Source organism: Kwoniella newhampshirensis, chromosome 2 (assembly GCF_039105145.1).
Source record: "Kwoniella newhampshirensis strain CBS 13917 chromosome 2, whole genome shotgun sequence".
Classification (NCBI taxonomy): domain Eukaryota; kingdom Fungi; phylum Basidiomycota; class Tremellomycetes; order Tremellales; family Cryptococcaceae; genus Kwoniella; species Kwoniella newhampshirensis.
The window spans coordinates 1,370,686-1,395,886 of NC_089956.1; the positions used below are offsets into that span (position 1 = coordinate 1,370,686).

Genomic DNA, 25,201 nt, shown 5'->3' on the forward strand with positions numbered 1-25,201 from the left:
ACAAGAACAAGCTGCATGACGTAGCAATCACAAGTCTAATATGTATCATGTTTCGCCTGACTATTCACAAAGCTACTCTCTCTCGAACCTTGAAGGCCATCTTCATCGCCAGCATGGCAATCAAACATGTCACAGCGAGGACAAAGAAGATGTTCCCTTCGCCCGACTGGTTTCCTCCACTCATCCACTGCTGCAACGGCAAGAACGCAACACCCATACAAAAGTTTGCACTCCAGTTCAGAGCGACTCCCACACTTCCTGCGGCAGTGACAGCGTGCGTTGGCATGACTTCGGGCAGGACAACCCAAGTCACTGGACCGAGACCGATAGAGAAAGCCGAGACGAAGAGGAAGATCGAGGTGATGGATAAAGCAGGAGCGTCATTGTTGATTCCGAAAGCGAGGAGAAGAGCAGCAAGACTCATCACGGCGGTAGGGATGAGCAGTAATCGTCGGGTACCCAAACGCTATATCATGCTTGTCAACGAGTCGATCTCAAAGACTGAGCGTTGATCGTACACACCTCAATCAGAAAGGCTGGTAGAATGGTGATGGGTATCTTGAGGATGACAATGAATAGTGCCACGAGTCGGGAGTTGTTCTTGAAGACCGGAGTCAGAATCCGTGTCGAGAAATACATGACTGTTGTGATCAGATTAACAATGATACCATCGTATTTGATATTTATATCACAAACCTGGTGACACTCCACAGAACTGTTGAGACAGCTGAGTAACAAGAACAACGAGCACTGTGAAAGACGTCAGGTTTCTCACCCTGTAACAGGCGGATGAAGGTACTCACATCCTCTAGTCACCCGAGCATCTTTTGAAGTCAAGAGCTCCATGATCCCTAATAGGGCCGGCTCTCCAGTCGGGACCAACAAACTCTCCTCATCCGCAATATCGGCATCCGACTTCTCGGTGGCTGGTTCATGGATGAAGAAGCTGCCAAAGAGTTGAACAACAGCCAGACCGGTGGAAGCGATGAGGACATATCGCCAGAGGTAAGGCTTTGCGAAAGGGAATGACAGACTCTGAGCGATGAGCATACCGATAACGATGAAGACCTGGTTCATGATGCCCAGGGATCTTTTGATTGATGGCGGCGCAATCTCAGAGAGGAACACAGGTACAGTGACTGTTCCCACACCACAACCAAGCCCGACCAATATACTACCATGGCCATTGTGCTCATTCAGCTTCATAGTGTATTGGTGAAAAGGCAGACTCACCGTCCGGCGATCATCACCGCAATGGAGTTCGCCGTGCCCACTGCTAGGGATCCCAGCAAGACTGTGATTGCTGCGAATCGGAAAGTGCCTATTCGACCTAGGCGATGTGAGATGGCTGTCGCCGATAAGGACCCTATCAATCCTCCCAATGTGAAGATAGATACGACCAGCCCAAATTGAGCGGGCTGCATTGCTAGTCAAGCATTGACACTCCGACCTGAGCAGCGAGCAATCAACTCACAGTCATGGATATGCAATTTTTGAGCCTCTGTACCGACAATGAGTGTGCCCCAACATTACCGCCTGTACCGCAAGTGACGGCGGCCTGCACTCCGTTCAGACTGGTGATAGCAAGACCATATTGAGTCGTGTGGAGCGCTGTCCAGCACGCCGTCAAAGCGGTTCTCAAAGGTGTTGTCGCCATCGTGTGAGTATATCAACCGTCATCATACGCCTCTCAATGTCAGACTTGCCCGAAGCACTTTTGTATCGCTGAGATCCGAAAGAGATCAAAATGTTGATGTGCTGCGGCCAATGAATACCAATCCAGGATCACCGGCTGTACCGGCGATACCGACCGAAGGCAAAAGGGTTTTCAACGTGGCGCCGGTCTCTCCGGCGCCGGTTCCCAAAAACTTGCTGGCTCATGGCTCATGTCAGGTTTCCCCTTTGCCAACGTCTATGCATGGGCGGTTGTGATGTGGTATTGATGGCGACGGATTTGAGCGCTTCGGGGGAAAGATAAATAGGTTATACGAGATCAGTCTTGATCTCTGGCAACAAAATCATCCTCTTCCATTCGATAAAGAAGAAACACCATGTGGAACAAGGCCCTGCTCGTATTGGGACTCGCTACTCTTGTACGAGGTTCGGTCATCGACCTCTCCATCCCCTCAGCGGGTGACCTCGTCACAGAGATCGGTTCTCTACTCCATCCCATCCCTTCCGTCCTCAGTTATCAGGAAGATTATCTTGATCCTTCAACTGGCTACAAAAGAAAGCTCTGTACTCTTCACGCTCTTGGATCTGAGCAGGACGATGCGGACAACTTTGTGAAAGCTGTGGAAAAGTGCGGTGATGGTGGCATTGTCAGGCTACCTGACGCCAACTAGTAAGTCCGATATCCTGAGCTATCGTACGCACACGATCACGCACACGACTGACGAGTACGAAAAGCACTATCGGTCGACCCCTTGATATCTCCTTGACCAACTCTGTTCTCGATCTGCATGGATGGCTCTCGTTCTCCACCGACATTCCGTACTGGATCGAGAACCGTATTCCCCTCCAGTTCCAGAACCAGTCTCTGGCCTTCATCATCCGGGGTCATGACTACGTTCTCGAGGGTAACGACAAGGGAGGTATCGACGGCAACGGTCAAGCGTGGTACAACTATGCCAAAGACTACGGAAACAAGTTCGGTCGGTAAGTCGGATCACACAGATTTTAAGTGGAACCAGAATCCAAGCTGAGGACGACGTACAGACCCATGTCTCTTGCTATCAAGGACTCCAAAAACGTCATCATCAAGAACTTCAGCATCATTCAACCTCAATTCTGGGCCTCTTTGATCTGGGGCTCAGAGAACGTCTACATCAAAGATTTCTATGTCAATGCTACCAGCTTCAATCCAGAGGCTGCTTCCGACCAGAAGAACTGGCTTCAGAACACCGGTATGTACATCTGGGCGGCTGATCCATCCTCGCGGCTAATTTGACTCCCTTACACAGATGGTTCCGACACCTACCAAAGTCACAACGTTACCTATGGTGAGTGTCGCACTCGCCTTGGAAGCAAGTCGGACTGAGCTGATTGTCCCGCAGAGAACTTTGTCTACCAAGGTGGTGATGACTGTCTCGCGCTCAAACCAAACAGTACCCTCATTACCGTCCGAAATGCAACCTGCCTGGGAGGGACTGGTATCGCATTCGGCTCTATCGCTCAGTATGCTGGTATTGTGAGTGATACGTCACCTCATTTACACATGGCACTCAGCTCACTGGAAGCCCGATAACAGAAAGATGTGATTGAGGATGTATACATGAGCGACATCAGACTTTATCCCTCTGACCAGTGCCCCGGCTACCAAGGTGTCTACTTCAAGTCTTGGCTCGGGTGAGTGCAATGGCCGAGCCCATTTGGCGGGAACTGAGCCGTCTCTCAGCTACTCTCTTGGCCAGCCTCCCAATGGTGGTGGTGGCGGTTACGGTTATGCCAAGAACATCACGGTTGAGGACGTTTACATGGAGGATATCTGGCATCCTCTTGTTGTTCAATCTGAGTGAGTAGTATACTTTCATCAACCTCTCCTTGGTGACTAATTTTGGGAAATAGCTTGACGTATCTCGAACTCAACCGAGAAAAGTACGCAGACTCAGGACTTTTCGAGTGAGTAGCTCGGTTGTTCTTCGAGCAATTGCAATCCTGATCAGGAGCCCTCACAGATGGACCGATATTCATCTCAAGAACTTCACTGGAAACGCACTGTACAACCGAGTCGCTTGGATGTCATGCTCCAAGCTGACCCCTTGTCACGACTGGACTTTCGAGGACATCGACATCAAGCCTGGGAAAAAGGACCACCCTGAGATTTCGTACACTTGCAACAATTTTGTCCTGGGTGGAAAAGATGGGCTGAACCAGTGTCACCCGAGCAACTCCACTCTGGAGACGGATAACGGCGGGACGTTGTAAGCAGTCAGTGGTAATACCCAGAGGCATTGCACAGTCACGAGTAGAACAGAGAGTAGATGATCTAGCATACACTTCGACCGCACCATGGACAATGCATGAAGTAAGAGGTCCTGTTACGTAACATTGCGGCCCGCATCCGGCCGGATTTTGTCTGTCGCGGCCACTTTGAGAGTTAGTTGCTGCTGTTCAGCTCTTTTGTTGCTATTGTTCATTCACTGGCATTGTTGCTAGCTCTGACTCAAAGAGATCCATCCAATCACCCGACGCCCATGCTCTCATCGCATCCACCACTGCCGCACCAGATGAGTTATATGATGGGTGATCAGAGTGAACGCTCACCCCCTTCCGGAGACGATGATGAGGCAGATGACCGCGAAGCCGCTCCTACTCGTACAAACGGTAGCGGAACAGCTGCCGCGAATCGTGAGTGGACGAACGGCGCTATGCTAGACCAGCTGAGGGACAAGGGCTGATTGTGTCGGGACATATCGTCAAAGGTGCTTGTGTGAGTAACACGAACGATCAGCGTCTGGATGAAGAGATAGCGAGGATTGACATGCACGCCGTTGTTTAGGATTACTGTCATCGCATGAAGATGAAATGTATCGGCAAGGAGAATCCACCCTGTAACCGGTGTCGACAGAGCGGTCATCCATGTACCTTTGATGGTCCAAGGAAATCCAAATCGTCCAAGGTAGAAGAGTGAGTCTGACTTATCATGCAAGTCGGGTGGAAGTCTCACTGATGGATCTGACTTTCAGCCGCCTCCGGCTCGTAGAAGCTCAGATCGGCGCTATGCAAGGTAGCTTGCAGGAGCTTCTCCACCTACAAAGAGGTGCGATGGCGAACGCTGCTGCCAATGATGGCAAGTACTCCGCCTTCCCGCGGACCTCGCAATCCGCTGACGACTTGAACGTACAGTAGGTCGGAGCGGATTGCCAATGATGCACAATCCTCCTCCTAGCGACGCTATGGCCACACCAAATACCGTCGCCTCTCTTGGCTCCATGTTCGATCCCAGATCCCAGCCAAGTCCTCACTTCTCAATCGACCCCTCTCTGGCATCCTCTTCTCGTGATCCGAGATTACCTCACGGACCTCCCATACCTCCCCAACATATGGCTGCTCAAGTGCCCCCAGGTCCATCGCCTTGGCTCGCTCATACTCCCAAATCGAGACTCATGCGAACACTCACCCCTCAAGCATCACCTCACGTCTCGGAAGATGAAGAGGGCGCCGACCCATTTTCTTCCGATCTTTCCGCGGCTCCATGGGGAAATATGCTCTCTCTAGCTGAAGCCGCCCGATTGAAGGCCGACTCACACATTGTACGAGACGATGATGATACCGGAGGCAGAGGCCGGAAGCGGAGTATGATGGGTCCAATACCCGGCGATGGTAGTGATCGTGGTCGGTTGTTTAAAAAATCTCGGACTATGAGCAACACGTTAGATCGCTCTCCCGAGTTGACCCTCAACGAACGAGGGAGACACGTGTTTCCTGATCCTGTGGATCTTGGCTGGTGTGCACCAGAGAGAGGTCGGCAGCTGTTCGATCTGTGAGTACAGACCGTCGAGATACGCATTCGGTATTGCTTATACGGTAGACTACATGTAGCTTCTTCGACAAATGCGGAGTGTATCAGCCATGTTTTGATCCCGAGTACGATACGTGGGACAGGTACGTTGAACTGCACGTTACGCGGCTTACAACTCGACAGTCTTCGGGAACGGTCGGCTTTCGCTATCACCACGATTTTGGCTGTAGCAGCCAAATGCGAGGACGCCGCAGGTGAGCGAGCCTGAATGATGAGAATAACCCTGACTTACTATTATCTCGACTAGGTCCTACTACTGATTTACAGCTCAAGTGTCGAGAGCATGCAGAAAAGATCGGTAAGCTCAGTGCCCGAACTGCGTCGCATGGGGAGCCTTCGCTTATACTCTATCTAGGCATGAGCACTCTGTTTACTCCGGTTTCAAGGGTTGAAATAGTACAGGCGATGAGTATGTGGATTGTCGGGGTCAGAACAAAGTTCTTGGGCGACTTGCTGAGACTTCCTTCCATAGTCTTACTGGCTTCTTGGGGAGAAACATTCTGGCGACCAGGAGGTGAGTTGGTTCAGGGCGGAGGGTGCTTTTGTACTGACTGAACCAGGTCACGCTATCCGCATGGCGATGGATCTTGGATTGTATAAATGTTTACCCTACCTTCTTGAAAGTGGCATGGGTGTCGGAAAGACACCAGAGGAGATAGAGAATGAAAGACCTGTAGTCGTGGGTGCAAGGGTCTGGCTCACAGTAAGTCTCGTCGCACCGGTGAATCCGTCATAACGCTAAAACGATTGATCTGACAGCTGTTCAAACTGGAATATGAGTGAGCTCATTTTACCTACTACATTGCGATTCAGCTGACGAGCGTTCTAGAATGTCATTCGCGTATGGTCGTCCTGGACTGTTCTCTTCTGAGAGTACAATCAAGAATGCCCGAAAGCTTCTCAAACATCCGCTGTCTTTACCAACTGATGCGCGTTTGGTGTCATCTTGCGAGAGTCTTGCATGGCGGAGTGAGTATTGAGCGGCAGGGAAGAGACATATGGGAGGCTGATCCAAACTGTCTAGTGCCTTTACATCAACCAGTAGCTCTCGCGCCGAGCAACTCAATGAATACCTTCAGTCTACCTGACATGGACGACAAATTGCGACAAGTCAATCGAAATCTCAACGAATGTTACGAGTATTGGGATGATTACTTCGGTGCGTGTCCAGTACCGTTCGATCCATCATACTGACAGCAACACAGCCCAGAAAGGTATACCAGAAGGCCATTTCTTAAGAGAAACGTGTATGTACTTCCGCGTTTTCGCCATATCCAGCCTGAGCTGACATCCCTCGACAGTGATAACGGGTCGTGCTGGAGCCTTGTAAGATTGGTCCCACTGACTTTCATACGGCTTTCATCTAACAAACCTGTTCAGCCTTGCGACAAATTCATACGTTCTACACGGTGTCCGAAGCCGGCGCGACGTGGCCATGCTATCCAACGAGCGTCGGCAATGGTTACAGGAAGCTGGCAAGAGAGCACAAGAGCTTGTGACCAAGTGTCTACACGGACAGCAGGCAAGTGAAATGTGGCAACGCTTGATATATCACGTTCGCTGACGAATACATACAGTATACTAAGAATGTTCAGTTCGGTAAGTATCGGTGGACTACAGCTGGGCGAAGTTCTGACGCTCGTCATCGCCTACCTAGCCAATCTTCTCACACGTGAGTCTCACTAAGATGCAGAACGAACAAGCAACTCATAACACCCCCATGTCTAGATTACAACATCGCCTATGCTGCGCGATTCATGATTCGAATGGCTAGTCTGGTACCTGAATCGTGCAACCTGAGACAGGTAGGACGCGATGTAGAACAGGTCGCCCAAATGCTCAACAAGGGTGAGCGTCTCCTCCACCGATCTGTCTTGTTTCTCCTGACGCTTCGACAGTACCTGGTTTCCAATTTGCCCACTTCCTTCGCGACGTGGTCAAGAAGGCTCGACGAGATCATGTTTTACCGCCATCTTCCAGAGCTCCATCCCGGTATCCGTCGCCAACGAGAAATCATATGGCTCTTCCGCCGATGAAGTCTACATTGGAAGCTTCCTCGAGTTGGTCTGGTCAGATTCCTCCCGACCCATCAATTACGCCTTCTGGGTCATCTGTGTCGATCCCAAACGTGGGGATCAATCTGGAACTGGGTGGAGCAGGATCGGACTCGGGAATGTCGTCCCATATGGACTTTCTCTACGCTGAGCAGCTTTTTGCTAATACGGGTCCAACAACTGTTCCTGGACCGACACAAAACTTCGTGAGTGGAAGCAACCATAGTTCAAGCTAATATTTGCAGACGATGGACACTCAAGCGAATGCTATGAATGGCATCACTGATCAGGGTTTCAGTCTTGACGCCTGGTTCCCATTCCCTCCTCTGGGTGAGTCCTCGCCATAGCTTTTATCTTGGGCTTAGCGTGCTGATGGCAATTTGTTTATTAGATGGTGATAACAGCCCTATGCTTCAAACTACTTCAACTTCTACAGGCACGTTCACTCCTGGAAATGGTCGATCGGGCGCATGGTGGTGATCCAAGTAGTCAAATCAGAGGCCCACAGCATATATGCATGAAAATTGAATTGTGTGGACAAAATCTAGAATCGCCCACTCTCCATGACCTCTTCACCATCTGCCTCTGCTACTCTGTGCTTTCTGGAATCTGTCGACGTCGCCATTTCTGAGCCGTCCGGGGCGTACAAAGCAGAAATGAAAACGCCTGCGGCCATGGCAGCCATGATGATCCAGGCGAGATATCCAGCTAAGATCTGTCGTGAGACCGAGAGCGCAAAGATCGAATTGATGACTGCGGGAAAGATGCTCTTGACGATACCGCATAGTGCTACGGCGAGACCGTTTACGGTGGCAATCGCTCCGGGTGGAGAGCAACTATTCAGAAGGAGTTGGACAGAGGCTGAGGTGTAAAGAGTGATCTCAATTTCCACATTTTTTTGGATCGATCAAGTGATCGATATCACTCACTGAAAGTCATATTACATGACGTGCCGATCCCCACGTAGACAGCCAAAATGAGAGGCGAACCCAGTGCGGTATTGCCTCTCGCCAAGGCGTTGGCTATGATTGGCAAGATCATAACCAATGGGAAACCAGCTGAAACAAGCTTGAAGGTTCTTTTGGTTCCCAACCATCTGTCCAGTCTCGGCAAGACGAGCAATAACCATAACCCTTGGCTGAGACCGGCTGCTGCTCCCAATTGGGCGATCTGGGGTGGTGTCTTACTTTGACCCCCTATCGATATTGGGGTGAAAAGATAGAGGGGAAACAGGGCGTTTTGGGAGAAAACGACGGTGACGGTCCAGCCGAAGATCGCAAGCATTCGAAGCATTCGAGGAGTGAGAATCGAACGGACAGGTAAAGGATTGTCACATGCGTCTGGCCGGGTCTGGGAAGTGAATGTTAAGCACCATTTCTGTAAGAAAGAAAGAACGGCAGAGATTGGCCTTTGACGTACCTCTTTCAACCAGATGGCACAGAGGATCATCGAGGCGAGGATGTAGACTGCACAAACGAGGCAAGGGAGGCAGTAAGGGTAATCCACAAACAGTTGCAAGTGACCAAAGAGGCTAGGCCATTGCTTGGCGGGTTCAGAGAAGAAGCCTCCGAGAGTGGGTCCTGAGAGGTTGGATTAATGATCAGCTTGCAACAGACAGGAGCGACGGATGATGTGTACGTACCTATCAAAGCACCCATATTGGCAGCAAATGCAAAATAAGCAAACCTATCATGCAACAGAGTGTCAGCACAAGGTTCGAAGCGTTTCACATCTAGTCACATAGCACGGACGATTCGTCTTGATGGACGAATTGACTCACGCTGTCGCTTGATTTGTCGAATCGCAATTCTCCGTAAACAATGTCCTGATGACCATTGCATTCCCGCCGAACACGCCCGCCAAGAAACGACAGGCGTACATCTGCCAAACGTGTTTCGAGAAGCCGAACATGGCTGTTGATGTGAGCGCTCCGAAGAGAGAGGCGATAAGAACGGGTTTACGACCAAATTTATCTGCTGCTCGAGCCCAGTATAACACTGCATGACGTCCACGAAACAGTCTGGTAAACCCAGTTCTCGATAGCTGAATCGACTTGGCACAAAAGACTCACGCGATAGAGATTGTGTGATTGAGAATGAAATCTCGATGAGTCCGACGCTGTAGCCCACATCCTCCACTGAGACTTCTCCTGTATCGACGATCATCTGCTGGACGAAAGGGAACAAGATACCGAAGGTCAACTAGACCAACAACCAACATCCGCATCAGCAAAAAAACTACTGCACGACTGTATTCTAGCGCACATACCGGTTCTGAGATCCGAGCCATACTTAGCAACACGATCTGACCCATATCCAATGGACTCGGCTGAGTCTCTTTGGTCGAGTATAACAGGCCATCCTCTTCAGGGTCGGTCGTCGTCGCTGTCGCGCCATAGTTGCTTGACGCATATCTTGGTGGTCTCAGCGTTCTGGTCTCATCATCACTCGCTATTGACGACATGTCGGGATCGTTTGCTCCTCCTCTGAACACAGAGAACTGTTCTCAAGGATTAGTCGTTGCTTCGCCTACATGTCATGTTTGCATCTCGTGAACATGACCACTACTCCTGCTTGTCCATGTCGACGCCGACGGCATCGGGATGCACTATATTTTCGGTCAAGAAGTGAGATCGGAACATCCCCGGTGCCGGTGTGACCGGTCAGTGTGACTGCGCCAAATGCCACGTGTCGATCATCGGCCCGACACGGTCCGTACAAAAGTTCTATTATTAAGTTATCTGAATTCAGTGTCCTTGCAGCCAGCATCTGCTCGTCATTGACCGAGAAGGTTTACAGGTCCAATGGTGTAGAAAGACTCCGCTTCCAATGGAAATCTGGGTAGTTGGAGTCATCTTCGTTCGTCGTCAACAAGACCAAATTCACCATGTTGCTGGGCACTAACGACTTCCTTGACAACCCATACCAGACGCGGGAGGATGTGGTCCGAGGCTGTATCGCTTGTGAGTACGAGGGATGCTTCTTCCGGGGCAGACTTGCTGATCCTGTTGTCTGGCAGTACTTGACCCGCTTGCTTCCCATACATCTAGGGGAGGGGCGATCATCGACATCGGCTCTTCCGCAACCCATTACGATACGAAAGCCGTCGCTCTCGAGACTTTTGCGCGACCTCTGTGGGCTCTCGCCTCGTTGCTTTACGGGGGAGGGAATTATAATGGCGCAGAGAGATGGATCAGAGGATTGGCATCTGGGACGGATCCGGAAAGTGGGGAGTATTGGGGAGCTTCGGCAGATAAGGATCAGAGGATGGTGGAGATGAGTCCGCTCAGTTACGCTATTGCTATGGCCCCTGATGTCTTCTACAATGTGAGCATGACAGCAAGTCAAGATCAGCAATGCTGACGGATAGGCTTAGAACCAAACACTAAAGGCGAAGGAGAACATCTGTGCGTTCCTCCAGAGCTGTATCGGCAAACGAATGCCAGACAGTAAGTTTCAGGTGGCTCTTCCTGCGATGAGATACTTGACCTGCCTCCGGCTACTGCAGCGAACTGGCTCTGGTTCCGAACATTCGCCAACCTCGCGTTGCGCACCGTCGGATCGGCCTTCCACAATCCTGAACAGATGGAGAAGGATCTACAACGTTTAGAAGAGTTTCAACTACCACCTCATGCTGCGACGGGCAGCGATACAGGATCTGCGGGATGGAGTCGCGACGGACCTGAGGATGTCAAGCAGCTGGATTACTATAGCTCGAGTTTCGCCATTCAGCCTGCTCAGATGATCTATGCCAAGGTGAGTTTACTTGAGGTCCCTATGGACATTAGAGGCAGAACAGGTCCTGACTATCATGCGATAGCTGGCTGCCAAGGAGGATCCTGTGAGGGCTGAGAAGTACAAGCAAAGAGCGAAAGATTTCATCTTAGACTTTGTGTACTACTTCTCAGACGAGGGTGAGTGATGCAGTTCAAGAAGGAAGAGACAATCTCACACAAGCTCTTGGTCTATGACTTCTAGGGGCTGCCATTCCATTCGGCCGGTCGATGATCTATCGTTTTGCTGTTATCGCAACTGCTTCGACCATGGCTATGGCAAATGTCGAACCTCCCGCTCCGCTTACTTGGGGACATATAAAGGGGCTCGTTCTCCGACACCTCAGATATTGGAGCGATGCCAAGGATATCTTCCGAAGCGATAGCACTTTGAACATCGGCTACCGGTTTGATTGCGTCAATATGACCGAGAACTACAATGCTCCCGGTATGTCCACATCCGTCTCTCAAACCGTGTCCAAGCTGATGATCCGCCCTCAGGTTCCCCTTACTGGTGTATGAAGGCATTCATCTGTCTTGCGGCCCCTCCTGACCATCCCTTCTGGACTTCTGAAGAGCTGCCCTGGCCTAAGGATTCGATCCCGCCCATCAAAGCGATCCCCGACCCTTCCCATATAATGTGTCGACAGGGCGGTCACACTTTCCTCCTCTCATCGGGTCAAGCACCTCATTATGCCATGCGTCATGGTCCAGCAAAGTACTGCAAGTTCTCTTATTCTTCTGCATTCGGATTCTGTTGTCCTACAGGCGACATGGATCTAGGTCAACTCGGCGGCGATTCCATGCTGGCTTTGAAAGACGCATCGGATGGGGTGGAAGAATGTGATGGGGAGACTTGGAGAGTCAGAAGACATCCTATCGGCGCTCGGATTGAAGGTCGAGGGACGGATCAAGTCCATCTTCGATCTAACTGGAGACCATGGAAAGATGTAGAAGTGGAAACTTGGCTCCTACCACCTCAGGAAGCGTCACCGAACTGGTATCTTCGTATCCACAAGATCACATCGGGGAGAAAACTCCTTTCTTCGGAAGGCGGATGGACCAATTACGGTCAAGGCGCAGATGGCCGAGCCTTAATCCAAGCCTTTTCGGGACTGATGAGTGCAGGTGGTGATCAGGAAGAAGGGTGGGCAAGAGCAGTCACAGCAGGTGGTGCCGTGGGATTGGTCGATGTACCTTACAAGGGATCGGATGGGAAAAGACTAGGACAGCTGGTACAGATCGACCCGAATGCCAATGTCATCTTCTCGAGGGGGATCTTACCGAGTCTCTTGGGCGAGATCGAACGGGGTGAAAGCTGGATCGTCACTGCCATCTTCGGAAAACCGTCAAAGGATGGCAAGACGGAGGCATGGGAGGAGGAATGGAAGAAAGTGCCTCAGCTTCCTGCGTGGATTTTGCAACAATCGGTATTGTAGTCCAGCATGCATTTCCATAAATCAAGGTTGTTGTCCATGGAAATCCTGAATTGTTGATCATCCAGAACGCACAGCAAGGAGCTTCGGTCGTCAGTCGTACAAAGAAAGGGAAGCGATTCGCGTCTCGAAGGTGCGGCAGAAAGAGATCGATACATGGAGCATCTCGACATCTAAGAGACTATCTACATGTCTAGATGTCTACAGGCGACCCACATGGTGGTTATCTATCCGTCGCAGTGGTACAAGGGTAGTCAGACTGGGAGGAGATGAACAGGAACCATTGCTTCCTACTTGAAGAAGCAAGTCGCAGCTGTAAGAAGAATGGTAAAGCGATGACGAAGGTACGGTATCACACAGAGTAGATGAAATCCTCGTTTTTAAGATCGGTCAAGTCCATGAATGCCTGAGCATTGTGCGTCGCCCCGGCTCCTCCTTCGGCAGCGTCCTTCTCTGCTTGTTTCGCCCTCAAATCCGCCCATTTACTGGATGCTTCGAGAGAATAATCGACGACTTGACCGGTCTTTCCCTTCGCGATTCTCCTCTTCACGTTCCTTCTGTTCAGGTACGTCAAGTACAGCCCCTGAATGACCACGAATGAGGACAGAAGGACGAGACAGATCATGTTGGCGATCAGACCTCTGTGATATTGGGGTGCGTCCGCGGCCTTGTACAGTTGAGGACCGACGATGTTCCCGGTGCAAAGTGCCACGTAAACCATTCCTGTCGTCGTCGTCTTCTTGGTGTGACCGGCGGTATTGGCGGCTTGCCAAGAGAAGATCAAACCTGTCACGCAATTGTAGACCTGGAGGATGAAGTATACGGCCAGAAGCTTGTGTTTGTTCTCGGTCGTGTGGGGAAGAGCGTAGAGTGCAGCCGCGCCACCGAGTGGGAAGAGGGAGACAACGAAGAGAATGATGGATTTTCGTTGGAAGTGCATGACGGCGTAAGCGGAAAGAACGTTGGATACAATCGTGATAGCGCCGGGGATCATGTTGTACAGGATCGTCTGGAAGCTGGATAATCCGAAACCTTGAAGGATCAAAGGACCGAAGGAACTGATCCCTCCAGAGACCAATGAGATGCAAAAGACTGGACAGGAGACCAGTGCAAGTCAACACAAGTAGCTCGGAAACGTAACTCGCCTGGACTCACTCATGAAGACCCAAAGCCAGGACTTGATGTCGGTCAAAGCTTCGATGACCTGCTGCCACTTGAACTCGGTGTTCTGAGTTCCCGTATTGTTGTGTCGCACACGTTCGAGGGCGATCCGTTTCTGATTATCGTTCAAGAACCGAGCTTTGGTGGGCCGAGCTGGGAAAGCGATGCTGATGGGTATGGCGCATGCAAGGGTACTAGGGGTCCGTACAGTTCTTCCGGTCAGCAAGATAAGATTGTATGGCGTCGCTGCACTATGCACTCACAGAAGACCACATGTCAGAAAGATGACCTGGTAAGGCTTCAACCTGTCTGATTTGATATGACCAAGACCATACACGAGAAGTGATCCTACCAAGTATGAACACATAAGTTATGGTCATTTCTCTGAATTGTATCAGACAGGTTCGCTACTCACCTAGAATCTGCGACATTCCATTCATACTGTACCAGATGTTCATCCTCAAGGGCTGTTCTCGTCTGGACCACCACATCGAAGTGATGATGATGAAACTCGGTGAGATGGACGCTTCCGCCGCGCCAAGGAGGAATCGAGTGACTGCCAGACCTGCGAAACTGTGGGAAGCCGCCAGGATAGCTTCGAGAGCTCCCCAAGTACAGAAACAAATTGCCACCCAGACATTGACAGGGAGTCGGACCAGGGCCCAAACGGACACTGCAGATCAGAGCAACCAGTCAGCCAGCCAATCTCTGAGCTCTGATTGATCATGTTGATCGGCGATCCGCCACTTATGGCGTACAATAGTAGGGACCTTGGAGACTCACGAGGCTGGAAAACAAGTTGAGCAAAGTAGACGATTGAAGCGAGCCATGAATATTCTGTTCCGTGGAGATGGGCGTCTCTCTGGAAATTGAAAACGGTCGAATACGACATGGACGATTTGTCCAGTTGCTGAAGAAAGTATATACAGCACATCATCGGCATGAGTCGAGAGTCGATCTGCAGTACACGATACGTGACGGACGCAGGAATTGTCAGCTGAAAGGATCGCCACGTAAATCGCCACTACGAGGGAATCTGGCGCATCATGTCAAGTCACTCACTCTCCACCTGACAGCATTGCTTTCCTCATCGGTGATGTGCTCACCATCACCATGGGCTGCCAGAAATTCCATGGCAGCATCCATGCCTTGAGTTTGAGCTTGAGTCTTGGCAGGACCAATCTCGTCGCTAGTCGCCGAACGCGCCTTTTCGAGGTCAGCGGCGTTGTTCGGATCGACGGCATGTTCGACATGTCCTGTCTCGGCCTTCTTGTCCCTGTTGAAGAGCTGCATGATGATCTCGTTATTCGTTGAGTTGTATCAGTCGGGTCGATGAACACAAGGAAGTCGTGGCAACACTTTGTCCAGAGGATCCACAGGCCTTGGGATCGGTTTGACTTGATCGATCTTATACGATTTGATACGTCTACTAGATCTGATGTACAGTAGTGAAGCAGTGAACAAGCAATCAGAAATGCGATCGAAATGCACAATCAATCACTCAAAGCAAAATGTGAAAGGAACAGATCACATCACTTTCTCGAGCGAGGTGTTGATCCACCTTCTTATACGCTGACCGCTCCTTTCATCCCACCTTTCTCAGCCGTGCACCAAGAACAGAACCATACGCCCTGCGAGAGTTGCTGCTGCTGTAGTACCGTTCATACCGAAGTCTCTCGACAACAACGGCCGAATTGAGGGTGCTTGTGTAATATCCTGAACCCCACCTACATCACCCCTCCCACCCCGCTGGGGCTGCTCGGCGCCGGTCGTGGGGCTCTTCCGGGGGTTGCTGGATGCGTTTTCCCTATCTCTCAAACACGGAATGGACTGCGAGTTCTCTTTCTACACACAAAGAACAGAGGGAAACAGCAAAGGTTTCAAGCATATTGCCTGACCTTGGCTTCCCGAATGATCGGTCCGAGACACGGACGCAGTCTCTTCGTGGACCGATCATTTCAGTCCTCAGGGTGGTTGACTCATTACGGTGCCGGCAACCGGCGCTAATTTTAGATTTCCTACGCCAAGCTTTGTCATTTGTTCGTCGGATTTGCGATCTTGGACGCTCCCGAGTGGGTCAGCGAGAGCGATATCATTCCCGGTGGCTTTTCGGGTGAGAGGAAATTCGGCGTAAGACGGAGACCGTCAGGTAAAAGAAATATGCATCATCGGCTTCATTCAAGGCTACAACTGACTTGCGTTTCATCAATACACGCACGCTTCATACACCGGGCATACGTGAGAACTCGGTGTGGTAATTCCCCTTTTCATGACCCTTCCCGGGCTCGCTCTTCAGGTCGTAATTGTGGTGGCCGAAATCTATGATACATAGCCCTCAATCGCGTCAATGGAGCTCCTTTGGTTCTCTCACGCAGGAACGACTCACAGTCCAACTCCATCTCCTCGAAGTCGGTCGGGAGATTCTTGCCGCCGACCGCTTTGAGATACTCGAGGGATGCACTGAGTGCAGGGGCGACGGCGTCAGTCTCGAGAGCGATCAGACAGACCTTCTTCAACGCCTCGTAAGTCCTGGCAAGCTCCTGAGCGATTTCAGGAGCAGCACGAAGAAGGTTGAGTGGTTCGGAAGGCGGGAACTTTTCGACCAGTGGAAGGAGAAACTCGGCAATCGCATCTGCGTGTGTGCGAAAAGTCAGCTAACCCCGCTCAGCCACAATGCTTGAGGACTTGACATAAGTTACCAGACTGGATGATACAACCAGCACGCCAAATTTTCAAGCAGTTCGACAACGAAATGCCCCATTTCTGAGATAGATATCAGCATGTAGATCGCTGGACGGACTTGTCCGTCAATCAACTGACCTCGTCCTTCGAAGCTCGAGTGATGATCTGTGACAACACGCGCAGATAAGCTGAGAGCATGACAGAGTGCACGACGATGAAACCCACGTTCAAGCCTTGTACAAAAGCGCTCAACATCGCCCCATACACTGCAGAGTGGATCGTCTTGAGCAGCTCATCCTTTTTCTCCTTGTCCAGCTTCTTCTCCTCAGCTTCAGAGGGCTGAGGAACGTTGAGGTTTTTGGCCACCTCCAGTCTTTCGAACTTGTCGGCAGAAATGATACGAAGCTGGTGCGAAGCTGCAATGGCTGGCGCAGCGACGTGTCGTTCTCCGATTTCCTGGTACATTCACTCCGCAGATCAGTATCGAAGTCACTCTTGAACGCTATGCATCGCCAAGCTTCACTGACCTTGGTGGACCAGGTACCGGTGCCCTGCGAGCCGGAAGTTGACCATTAGCCTCGGATGAGCTATCCCATAAAGAGACCACAACGCACCTCGGACTTGTCGACATCCTGCGTCACCTTGTCCTCCATCCCTTCGACGATGCCCTCCTCTTCGTGAAGCCCATCTCCATCCTTGAACTTCAACCCCTTGTATCCGATTCCCACCAGGAAGTTACCTCGCAAGGGTCCTTCTTTCCACCACGACTCGAAAAGAACGGATATTTCGTCGTTGGTATAACCCAGTTGATGTTTGAGCAGACTTCGGATCTCGCATAGGATGGACAGGTGGGCGTGTTCTACACAGGGAGAGGATGTGACGTTAGCCAGCGCTGCTGAATGAGGATAGATACTGGGACTTTATCGCTCACCGATACCATTGTGGATCATCTTGACATCTGCAAGCGAGTGTCAGTCTAATGGTGTTCTACAGTTGCAATGTGAAGAGTGCGAGGCGAGAAGCAAACACGTACAATGTCCCGCACCACCGCCTCCCATGTGAAGCACACAGGGTTCACCGTTGGGAGCTTTTGCCGCCCATTTCTCAAGATATGGCTTGAGGTAATCCCATGCTTCTGGGGAACAACCGGGAGACATCGAAGGGCCGTGTCGTGCCGCTTGGTCTAGGGAATTAAAGCGGTTTCAGCATTGTGTCAGATCCACTTCAGTATGCTTCCAGGTTTGGTGACCCCTCGTCGGTGACAAGATAAATATATAAGAGCAGTAAAGGAGGATCTCCGTGACCGCTTCTGTGAGAAGGTAGTCGAAGGGACGGACAGAAACCACATCACTCACATCCTCCACTGACTCCCATACCGATCCATTCCACTCCCTTCTCCTTCGTCTTCCTCTGTCTTCTCTCCGTCTCCTCCCACCATTCGTTCCCACCATCAATGATCATATCCCCCTTCTCCAACAACGGCAGCAACTCGTCCAAGATCCCATCGACCGGTTTTCCGTGCGGTAAACTCAGCACGAACACTCTAGGTTTCTTCGATCTCTCCTCGTTCTCTGCCCCGCTCGAGGTGTCGGACTTGGAATCGGCTTTCGGGAAAGCGTTGACTAGTTTCTCCAACGATGTGAACCCATGAACGAGGGACTCGTCGACCGAGTCATCTTTCTTCGCCTCGTCCATCAAGGCCTGGACAGCGTCTCCGTCATAGTCGTAACAGCCGATCTTGGATCCGTGTTCAGAGAACAACAAGGTCATGCCCTGTATGATACCCCGAATCGAACGAAATCATCAGCAGCAGGACAGATCAGGGTTTCAATGATGTCTCTGGTCCAGCTCAAAGATGTACTGGATAGATCCACTCACCGCTCCCATACTCCCACTACCGACAATCCCAAATTCCACATCTTGCACTTTGTCGTTATCGATATCTGCCATTTTGATTGTTGTCACGACGATGAGTCTTGGTGTCTTTCTGACTTTGACAGTGATATTCCGGTACTATTGCCTTCTAGTGTCGAGAAAGACGGATCACGATCTAGCTTCTGACGGAGATGTCAATCTTCTATACATAGCCTTCTCGTCGTTGGAGCTGCTGTCTGCGACGTTCAGAGAAGGTCAACCACGTAACGACGGCATCCCATTCTGCAATTGCCGTGCGGGGCCCCATCGACGTCATGTCCGGCAGAACGTGTACAACACGTGCTATGAGCAAATCTCTGAACTTTCTCTCAGCTACTATCTGATCACGCATGCATTGGATGGATGGATGTCGCAGACGTGACAGGACGCTTCATCCAGTTCTATCATGTGGAATGCAGATGGGAACAGAGTACTTCTACAACTTGTACGTATATACACACTTTTCTGAACCACAGACTACAACTACACTGTTTCTCTTCATATCTCTCGTCTCGTTTCATGTAATCTCGTCTCGGTCGTCATCGTCATCTGTTGTACAGCTTACATGTGGAAAGACAGGAGTCGTTTGGATCTTTCTAGTTGTCCCGTCGCATTCGACTCGAATCTCGGCCCGCATGTCTATTCTGTCTCGGTGTGACGCCGGTGTTCGGTGTCGCTGTTCCAAGAAGCAACGATTGATGTGACGACCATCAAACGGCGTTTTCGTTCTGTTGGGCTGGATATACCTCTTACACCCCTACTACCCAGACCCTCGCCGGCTTCCGTTTGGCCTTGATAGGTCGCATCGCCCCATTCCGCTTCGACTTCGGCTTGTCGTTGTCCTCGAAGCCCACATGTCGCACTAAACCCATCCCTTCCAACTCCTGACTCAACTCTTTCTCCTTGACCTTTCTCACCGCCTTCCTAGCGCCTTGACCGGCAGAACTATGCTTTTCGCCTTCTGATTGAGTCGTGCATCCACTCGAGATGGTGATAATCGACGCAGCACTGTCTGATCGTGATCTGGTCGAAGAGGTTGCAGTGCCAGCCGGGGAAGTAGATTTCGTACTGGTCGGATCCCTATAATCGCTCGTTCTCCTCTCCGCAGTTTCTTGTTCTGCTTCTGCAGGCGTGGTAGATGAGTCTGCGGAAGGCACCTGATGTTCTGAGACACGCAACATCTCCTCGACGCGATGATCGCTCGAGATATCGCTCCCTTGAACTTCGAGATCGATCTCTTCCAAGAGGATCTCGACGGCGTCACCCAATTCTCCTTTAACTCTGGCCAATACACCAGCAGCATGTTCGGTCGATATCCCATGACCAGGTGGTAAAGATGCGAGGAGTTGTTCGATCGAAGGAGAACTTTTATCCGTCTTGCTTTTAGGCTCATCGATCAGTTCGCCTCTCGCTCTGCGCGCAGCTTCGGAAAGGTCCCTCTGGTGAGGTATTGCCAGCTTATCTTCCACCTCGGCAGGTCCGTTGTCGCGATCACCTCTCCGTCTTACACTCTGGAAATGCTCTGCTTGAGAGAACAAAGCAAGCCAGAGCATGCTACGTCCTTCTTTGACGGGAGGCGCGTAGTCTGCCAAAGCTGAGGCGTAGGATGGTGAGGACGGTCGAGGTGCGGCTTGTGTAGCAAGTAGTGAGGTTGTCTTGGAACGGAACTGGCGGCGTGAGACGGTGGTGTTTGTGGTAGCCTTCGATCCTCCGTCCGGATCTTCGGATTGCGGGGATGAGCGAGAGGATGTTTCAGTGCGCCAAGGGATAGTGAAGGATGTCTGCGTGATCAAACGTCGCAAAGTCAGCCCGGAATAGCAGCATAGTGTGCAGAAAACAACCGTACGCACAGTGGACATTATCACTCTGATATCCCGCTTGAAGACTCTAGCAGCTGCTTGGATCTCAATATGACTTCCAAATTGTTCTGGTTGCTCACGTCAGCCATCGTGCAGACAAGCTAGTGGAACGAATCACTCACTCAGTTGTCTCATCCGCTGCACATAACCCTCGTACCCTTCTTCGTCCTTCATGAAAGGCAGCACGAACCCCTCCATCGTGTCTTTGTGGCTCTCCAGGTAATCGCAGACCAGCTTCCTTATCTCGGCATGTCGTTTCTGCGAGCGAGACAGTAGTCAGTTGGGCCCATGTGAGGTATGAGAAGGAAGGGATGATCACTGTCTTTGTAGACTCACCTCATTACCGAACAATTGAGAACTGAGCACTCTGAAGAGACAATTCCCATCCCCCTGTACATCCCTCAACGCCAATCCCAACCTCGAGATCTCACTCTTGACAGCTGCGTCTTCCAGAGCGATATCTTCCAGAGACGTGGTTATCAAGTCGGAGGGCGAAGAAGCTCTTCGTGCTTTAGATCTTGTCAATCGTCTCGATTGGGTCTGTGCTTGTCCCTGTACGTGATGTGGGTGTGTACTAGAGCTTGATTGGGACAGGGATTGGACATGTCTGTTCCGTGATTTACCGCCCCCTCGAAAACCCCTTATGGTCGAAGTCGAACCCGAGGGCGTAGGTTGGAATTCCCCATCTTCAGTATCCGTATCTGATTGAGGTGGTCTACGACGTCGTTTCCTGGTGAAAATAGGTAGGGGCGAAGTAGGCGGGGTGGTACAGTTGCTGGTGGATTGGGATAGGGTTATTGGGTGAGAAGTCGTTGGAGAAAAAGGTTGGGAGGATGGACCACCACCACCATGGCTGGTGTCCGGTCGAGGGAAATGGACCAGGAGGACCATTGTGGTTATGACTCGTCAAATGAGGGACAGGTCGTGTCCTTGGGCAATTATTCGTATCGTATGCTGATGTACAGGTTTGGACTGATTGAATGGATGCTGGAAGAAAGAGACGCTTGTAAACGCCTGTCACGCGATAAGTGATGCGATGCGATGTGATGTGATGTGATGCGATGCGATGCGAAAATGAGAGATATCGAGCTGAACCTTGTGACAGAGATAGGTGACTCAGACAAGGAGGATCCAGTCTACGGACTATCGTCGTGGCCGGTACTCGGGAGTGATGGTCGAGCTGTACAGGAGGATAAGTGCGTGCGTGGGTGATGACCGGAATCTATCTATGCTTTGATCTTTGTATCTGTACTATTCATATTGTTATATGACTAACCGACGGGGATACTCGATGAGAGAGCAAGGTAAAAAACTGATCCCTCTAGTCCCCTCCCACAATGGAAAGGGGTGGCGGCAGGGTCCGGTCAAGTCACAGCAAAGTCATTATTGTACGTGAAACAACGTCATCCTTTGTACCCTTCTCATTATAACTGTTCAATTGTTCAATTCGCAAGCACACAAAACATATCGACAGCCTGCCATGGGGCAAGAAATGCATTGTGTGAGTGGTAGCGGGGAACAAATGGGCAATGTGTGAACTCTTGATTTGCTGCTTTTCTGCGTTTCTCCTATAAAACTCCTTTCGCTTCCGTGTCCGCCTTCAAATTGTCCATCCTACTCAGAGATGATATCTTCCCTCTTGGGCCTGGTGAGAGTTGACACGTCAGCCGATGCGATCACGCAATGAGGCCGTTCACTTACTTCAGTTCCTTGATATCTTTGCTATGTCTAATGCTCGATCCCTTCTCGATCAATGTTTGCGCGGCTTCATCTTCCAACAAGATACCAAGACCATGATCTTGGGTGAGCTCCAATACATGGTCCAATTCCTAGGTGATCATCCATCAGCTTGTTTCGCACTCTTGAGAACTTCATACTCACGACGAAACCATCCGAATCGACATCTAACTTCTTACCCAGTCCCTCAATGACCTCTTCAGAAGGCTTGTGCTTGATTACTTTCAAAGCCTTCTTTAGATCGGCAAGAGCAATTTGACCGTTGGCAGAGGTGTCGATGACATTGAGACTTGATCCGACTTGCTCGTCGTATTTCTCTAACTGAGCGTCAATCTTCTTGATCATAGATCGTACTCGCTTGGAAACGGCAACCGTTGGGCTATCCTCCTCTTGTCGCTCCTTAGATTCCTGAAAGGTAGAGCAAGTCAGCACTGTGACAAGCTAGCGATGAGCACTCCACCACTTACAGCCTCAGAGAGCAAGTTGTCCTCCAACAGAGTCTTGAGTTCATCCCTCTCCTTCACGATACTCGATTTGGCAGTCAAGATAGTCAAGGCTTCGGCCAACTCGCCAAGTTGCTCCTTGGTCATTCTCGCGTCGTCCTCGGGTTTGGCTGCCTCCTTCTCTTCCACTGGAGGCTCAGGAACACCAGAAGCTTCTGAGGCAGCAGCCTTGGCAGCCTCTTCCTGCTCTCGTTTGGCAGCTTCCTCCGCTTCCTTTTTCTCCTTCTCCTCCTTTCGAGCCTCTTGCTCCTCCTTCATGATGATATATCAGCAGAATCCCGAAGCAGATGCGCACTCTTGACTTACTTGCTCTTGCTCCGCTTCGTCCTCGATGAGTTCTTGCTGTTGTTGCAAGACCTCCAGCTTTTGCTTGTAGGTGGCTTCATCGGACACGTTAAGTTCGGCCTCATTGAGCTATAGACATGGGTCAGTACCATGATCTAGACTATTCACGGGAGATGCGGACTCACCAAGTTCTCAGGCAAGCTGCTCAAAGTCGTCACCAAAGATTGCATGATGTCGTCTCCTTTCTGCTCAAAGTTGAAAGCTCGACTGAGGACCAAAAGAACACCGGATATACCGTTGGTGTAGTGCAGCTCGATCCATTTCTCAAGCTCCTCTCTCAATCGAGCGGGTGAGACACCCTGGAATCTGATACCTCGGGATTGACAAGCTTGCTGGAGCTCCTTAGTAGAAAGAGAATCGACGCCCTCCGCGTGTATCATCTGTCCGGACTGGATTAGTAGGATGTTCACAGAATACTATCATGATGAGAACCGGCTCACCATATCGTCTACACGAACTTTCTCCAGCTTGCTACGGATCTGGTGCTTCAGGAAATTGTCTGTGCCAAAAGCGTTGATGTTCATGTAACGGCTCATAGACACGAGCTGGGGCCGGGACAAGTTGTCCAGAGTGATATCGTCGTGGAAGAGCTTGGCAACTCGAACGACATCGGTTTGATTGGGAGTTTCACCGGTCGATCGGACCTACAGAACGTCAGATCCGGTGTCGCTACAAATGGTAAAACGCCTGCACATACCTTTCTGAAGAACTCTTTGAACTCGTCGCTCTTTACAACACTGTCCGCTTTCAGACCCGACTCTTTCACTGTCTCCTGGAGGAATTTCGCCATCTCGATTCTGACCTTCAAAAGCTTCCTCTGCTTCTCATTCTGCAGACATAATCACGATCAGCACTGACGGTCTACCTCAAGGCGAATGCACTTACCGCGGCAAATTCTCCTTCGAAAGTGCTCGGAAGCATGTTGGGGAAAAGCTTGAGAGCGACAGGAAGCAGCAGTTCCATAAAGGGAATGACGACGAAGACCGAGAAGGGAAGAAGTCGAAGGAGATCGGTCGTTGTTCGTTTCAGCTGCAATCAAGGCATGTCAGTCTCCACATCCAAACATAGGTCAATCATCCCGTCTTCTCCCTTAAAAGTATATCTCCTAGTTGAGACACAGCCACTTACTTGTCTCCTTTCCCTTCTCGTCAGAGTTCCTCCATTAAGGACCTTCCATTGCAGTTTGGAGCTTATCTTGATTTCTTGACCTAACAGCTTTGTTCCAGCCCAGTAATGCGCAGCTTCCTTCTTGACAACTGCCCACATTCTTGCCGGTAGAGGTCCAGAAGGCTTTCTGTCCTTCTTCTCGTCCTTCTTCACCTCTTCCACCGCGGCTAGATCGATCACTTTAGGCGGGATGGCAGACAGAGGAGCAGGTGGGAGAGGTGGCGGTGTGCCCAGAGGTGGATCGCGATTCGGGGTGGAGGTCTGAGGTGAGGGAGTGAGAGGAAGGGGAGGTGGAGGTGTAGATGATGTAGAGGTATGAGTTTGAGTGGAGACTGCACGAGCAGCAGTGACGATAGAAGGATGTCTCAAACGAGCTTGGTGAGTGAGTGTCAACGCCTGGAGAGGGATGGGGAGGGAGGAAGAGAAGGCTCGATTGGAGAAGGCGTTGTTGAGACTTTGAGCATATAATTGATGCTCTGCAGAAACGATCGAGCACATCATCCGTCAGCTGAATAATGTCGAAACTCCATCTATTCGAGCGCAGTAACTCACGCCTAGATGCTAAGCTACCAGCGCCTCGCTGAAGTATTGCACCTTGTCCACCTCTTCTCACTGCTGCGCCCACAGCCGTGGAGCCTGAAGCACCGCTAGCTCTAGTATACATCATGGTAGGGTATTGGTCGATGGGAACTTGTCGTGGTGCAAGATATGCTGGGCTTCGAGAGTCTGCTGATGGATATGAAGGAGCGGTACGAGTTGACTGTAAGACGTCAGAAGGTATGTGTGTGTGTGTGTGAGAGAGAGAGAGAAGAGGAAGACAAGAGAAGAAGATGACGAATCATTGTTTTCAAAGAACAAGTGGATGAGCACCATCCTAAAAAGTAAAAAGTCCGCTGCTACGCCGCCGCATTCGTCGTCGTCATGATCTTGCCACGTGGATGAAGAGGATTCGCGTTTTTTCGGCTTCGCGTTGGATGAATGCTCTCCTTCTCTGCACAACAACAACAATGTGCGGTCTCGGAGTCATCCTGCATGGCTCGACTACTG

At 50.8% G+C, this 25,201-nt stretch overlaps 9 protein-coding genes across 9 annotated transcripts; 3 read left to right on the forward strand and 6 right to left on the reverse strand.

Annotated features, from left to right (window-relative positions):
- Positions 1–64: 64 nt before the first annotated feature.
- On the reverse strand, positions 65–1,657 carry IAR55_001207 (uncharacterized protein; the record flags this gene model as incomplete). Its single annotated transcript, XM_066944334.1, has 6 exons — positions 65–466; positions 523–641; positions 697–750; positions 804–1,174; positions 1,234–1,418; positions 1,475–1,657. 6 exons carry the CDS (start codon positions 1,655–1,657, stop codon positions 65–67), a joined length of 1,314 nt encoding a protein of 437 aa, XP_066805535.1.
- Positions 1,658–2,051: 394 nt separating this feature from the next.
- IAR55_001208 (uncharacterized protein) lies at positions 2,052–3,927 on the forward strand (the record flags this gene model as incomplete). Its single annotated transcript, XM_066944335.1, has 9 exons — positions 2,052–2,344; positions 2,410–2,658; positions 2,719–2,906; positions 2,964–3,002; positions 3,057–3,190; positions 3,251–3,348; positions 3,398–3,514; positions 3,568–3,621; positions 3,678–3,927. The coding sequence occupies 9 exons, from the start codon at positions 2,052–2,054 to the stop codon at positions 3,925–3,927; spliced, it is 1,422 nt and encodes a 473-aa protein (XP_066805536.1).
- A 269-nt stretch (positions 3,928–4,196) lies between these two features.
- IAR55_001209 (uncharacterized protein) lies at positions 4,197–8,058 on the forward strand (the record flags this gene model as incomplete). The annotated part of the gene is made up of 23 exons (XM_066944336.1): positions 4,197–4,350; positions 4,425–4,432; positions 4,502–4,629; positions 4,689–4,847; positions 4,892–5,485; positions 5,545–5,598; positions 5,648–5,718; positions 5,772–5,822; positions 5,880–5,933; positions 5,997–6,038; positions 6,085–6,227; positions 6,284–6,303; positions 6,354–6,493; positions 6,549–6,683; positions 6,730–6,771; positions 6,826–6,850; positions 6,905–7,046; positions 7,102–7,123; positions 7,182–7,196; positions 7,253–7,372; positions 7,423–7,784; positions 7,869–7,908; positions 7,970–8,058. The coding sequence occupies 23 exons, from the start codon at positions 4,197–4,199 to the stop codon at positions 8,056–8,058; spliced, it is 2,610 nt and encodes an 869-aa protein (XP_066805537.1).
- A 64-nt stretch (positions 8,059–8,122) lies between these two features.
- On the reverse strand, positions 8,123–10,041 carry IAR55_001210 (uncharacterized protein; the record flags this gene model as incomplete). The annotated part of the gene is made up of 7 exons (XM_066944337.1): positions 8,123–8,439; positions 8,508–8,928; positions 8,998–9,158; positions 9,221–9,264; positions 9,359–9,575; positions 9,650–9,779; positions 9,847–10,041. The coding sequence occupies 7 exons, from the start codon at positions 10,039–10,041 to the stop codon at positions 8,123–8,125; spliced, it is 1,485 nt and encodes a 494-aa protein (XP_066805538.1).
- Positions 10,042–10,464: 423 nt separating this feature from the next.
- Positions 10,465–12,789, forward strand: IAR55_001211 (uncharacterized protein; the record flags this gene model as incomplete). Its single annotated transcript, XM_066944338.1, has 7 exons — positions 10,465–10,540; positions 10,597–10,904; positions 10,954–11,026; positions 11,086–11,333; positions 11,398–11,491; positions 11,556–11,798; positions 11,852–12,789. The coding sequence occupies 7 exons, from the start codon at positions 10,465–10,467 to the stop codon at positions 12,787–12,789; spliced, it is 1,980 nt and encodes a 659-aa protein (XP_066805539.1).
- Positions 12,790–13,138: 349 nt separating this feature from the next.
- Positions 13,139–15,240, reverse strand: IAR55_001212 (uncharacterized protein; the record flags this gene model as incomplete). Its single annotated transcript, XM_066944339.1, has 6 exons — positions 13,139–13,878; positions 13,942–14,141; positions 14,211–14,295; positions 14,363–14,620; positions 14,731–14,905; positions 15,010–15,240. The coding sequence occupies 6 exons, from the start codon at positions 15,238–15,240 to the stop codon at positions 13,139–13,141; spliced, it is 1,689 nt and encodes a 562-aa protein (XP_066805540.1).
- Positions 15,241–16,168: 928 nt separating this feature from the next.
- IAR55_001213 (6-phosphogluconate dehydrogenase (decarboxylating)) lies at positions 16,169–18,579 on the reverse strand (the record flags this gene model as incomplete). Its single annotated transcript, XM_066944340.1, has 11 exons — positions 16,169–16,266; positions 16,334–16,579; positions 16,647–16,710; positions 16,768–16,794; positions 16,855–17,085; positions 17,157–17,180; positions 17,244–17,488; positions 17,561–17,587; positions 17,663–17,812; positions 17,985–18,402; positions 18,508–18,579. The coding sequence occupies 11 exons, from the start codon at positions 18,577–18,579 to the stop codon at positions 16,169–16,171; spliced, it is 1,602 nt and encodes a 533-aa protein (XP_066805541.1).
- A 713-nt stretch (positions 18,580–19,292) lies between these two features.
- Positions 19,293–21,293, reverse strand: IAR55_001214 (uncharacterized protein; the record flags this gene model as incomplete). The annotated part of the gene is made up of 4 exons (XM_066944341.1): positions 19,293–20,324; positions 20,394–20,470; positions 20,525–20,660; positions 20,739–21,293. The coding sequence occupies 4 exons, from the start codon at positions 21,291–21,293 to the stop codon at positions 19,293–19,295; spliced, it is 1,800 nt and encodes a 599-aa protein (XP_066805542.1).
- Positions 21,294–22,016: 723 nt separating this feature from the next.
- Positions 22,017–24,821, reverse strand: IAR55_001215 (uncharacterized protein; the record flags this gene model as incomplete). Its single annotated transcript, XM_066944342.1, has 11 exons — positions 22,017–22,047; positions 22,104–22,231; positions 22,284–22,547; positions 22,607–22,894; positions 22,949–23,056; positions 23,113–23,367; positions 23,428–23,631; positions 23,685–23,816; positions 23,873–24,016; positions 24,116–24,630; positions 24,707–24,821. The coding sequence occupies 11 exons, from the start codon at positions 24,819–24,821 to the stop codon at positions 22,017–22,019; spliced, it is 2,184 nt and encodes a 727-aa protein (XP_066805543.1).
- Positions 24,822–25,201: the final 380 nt, after the last annotated feature.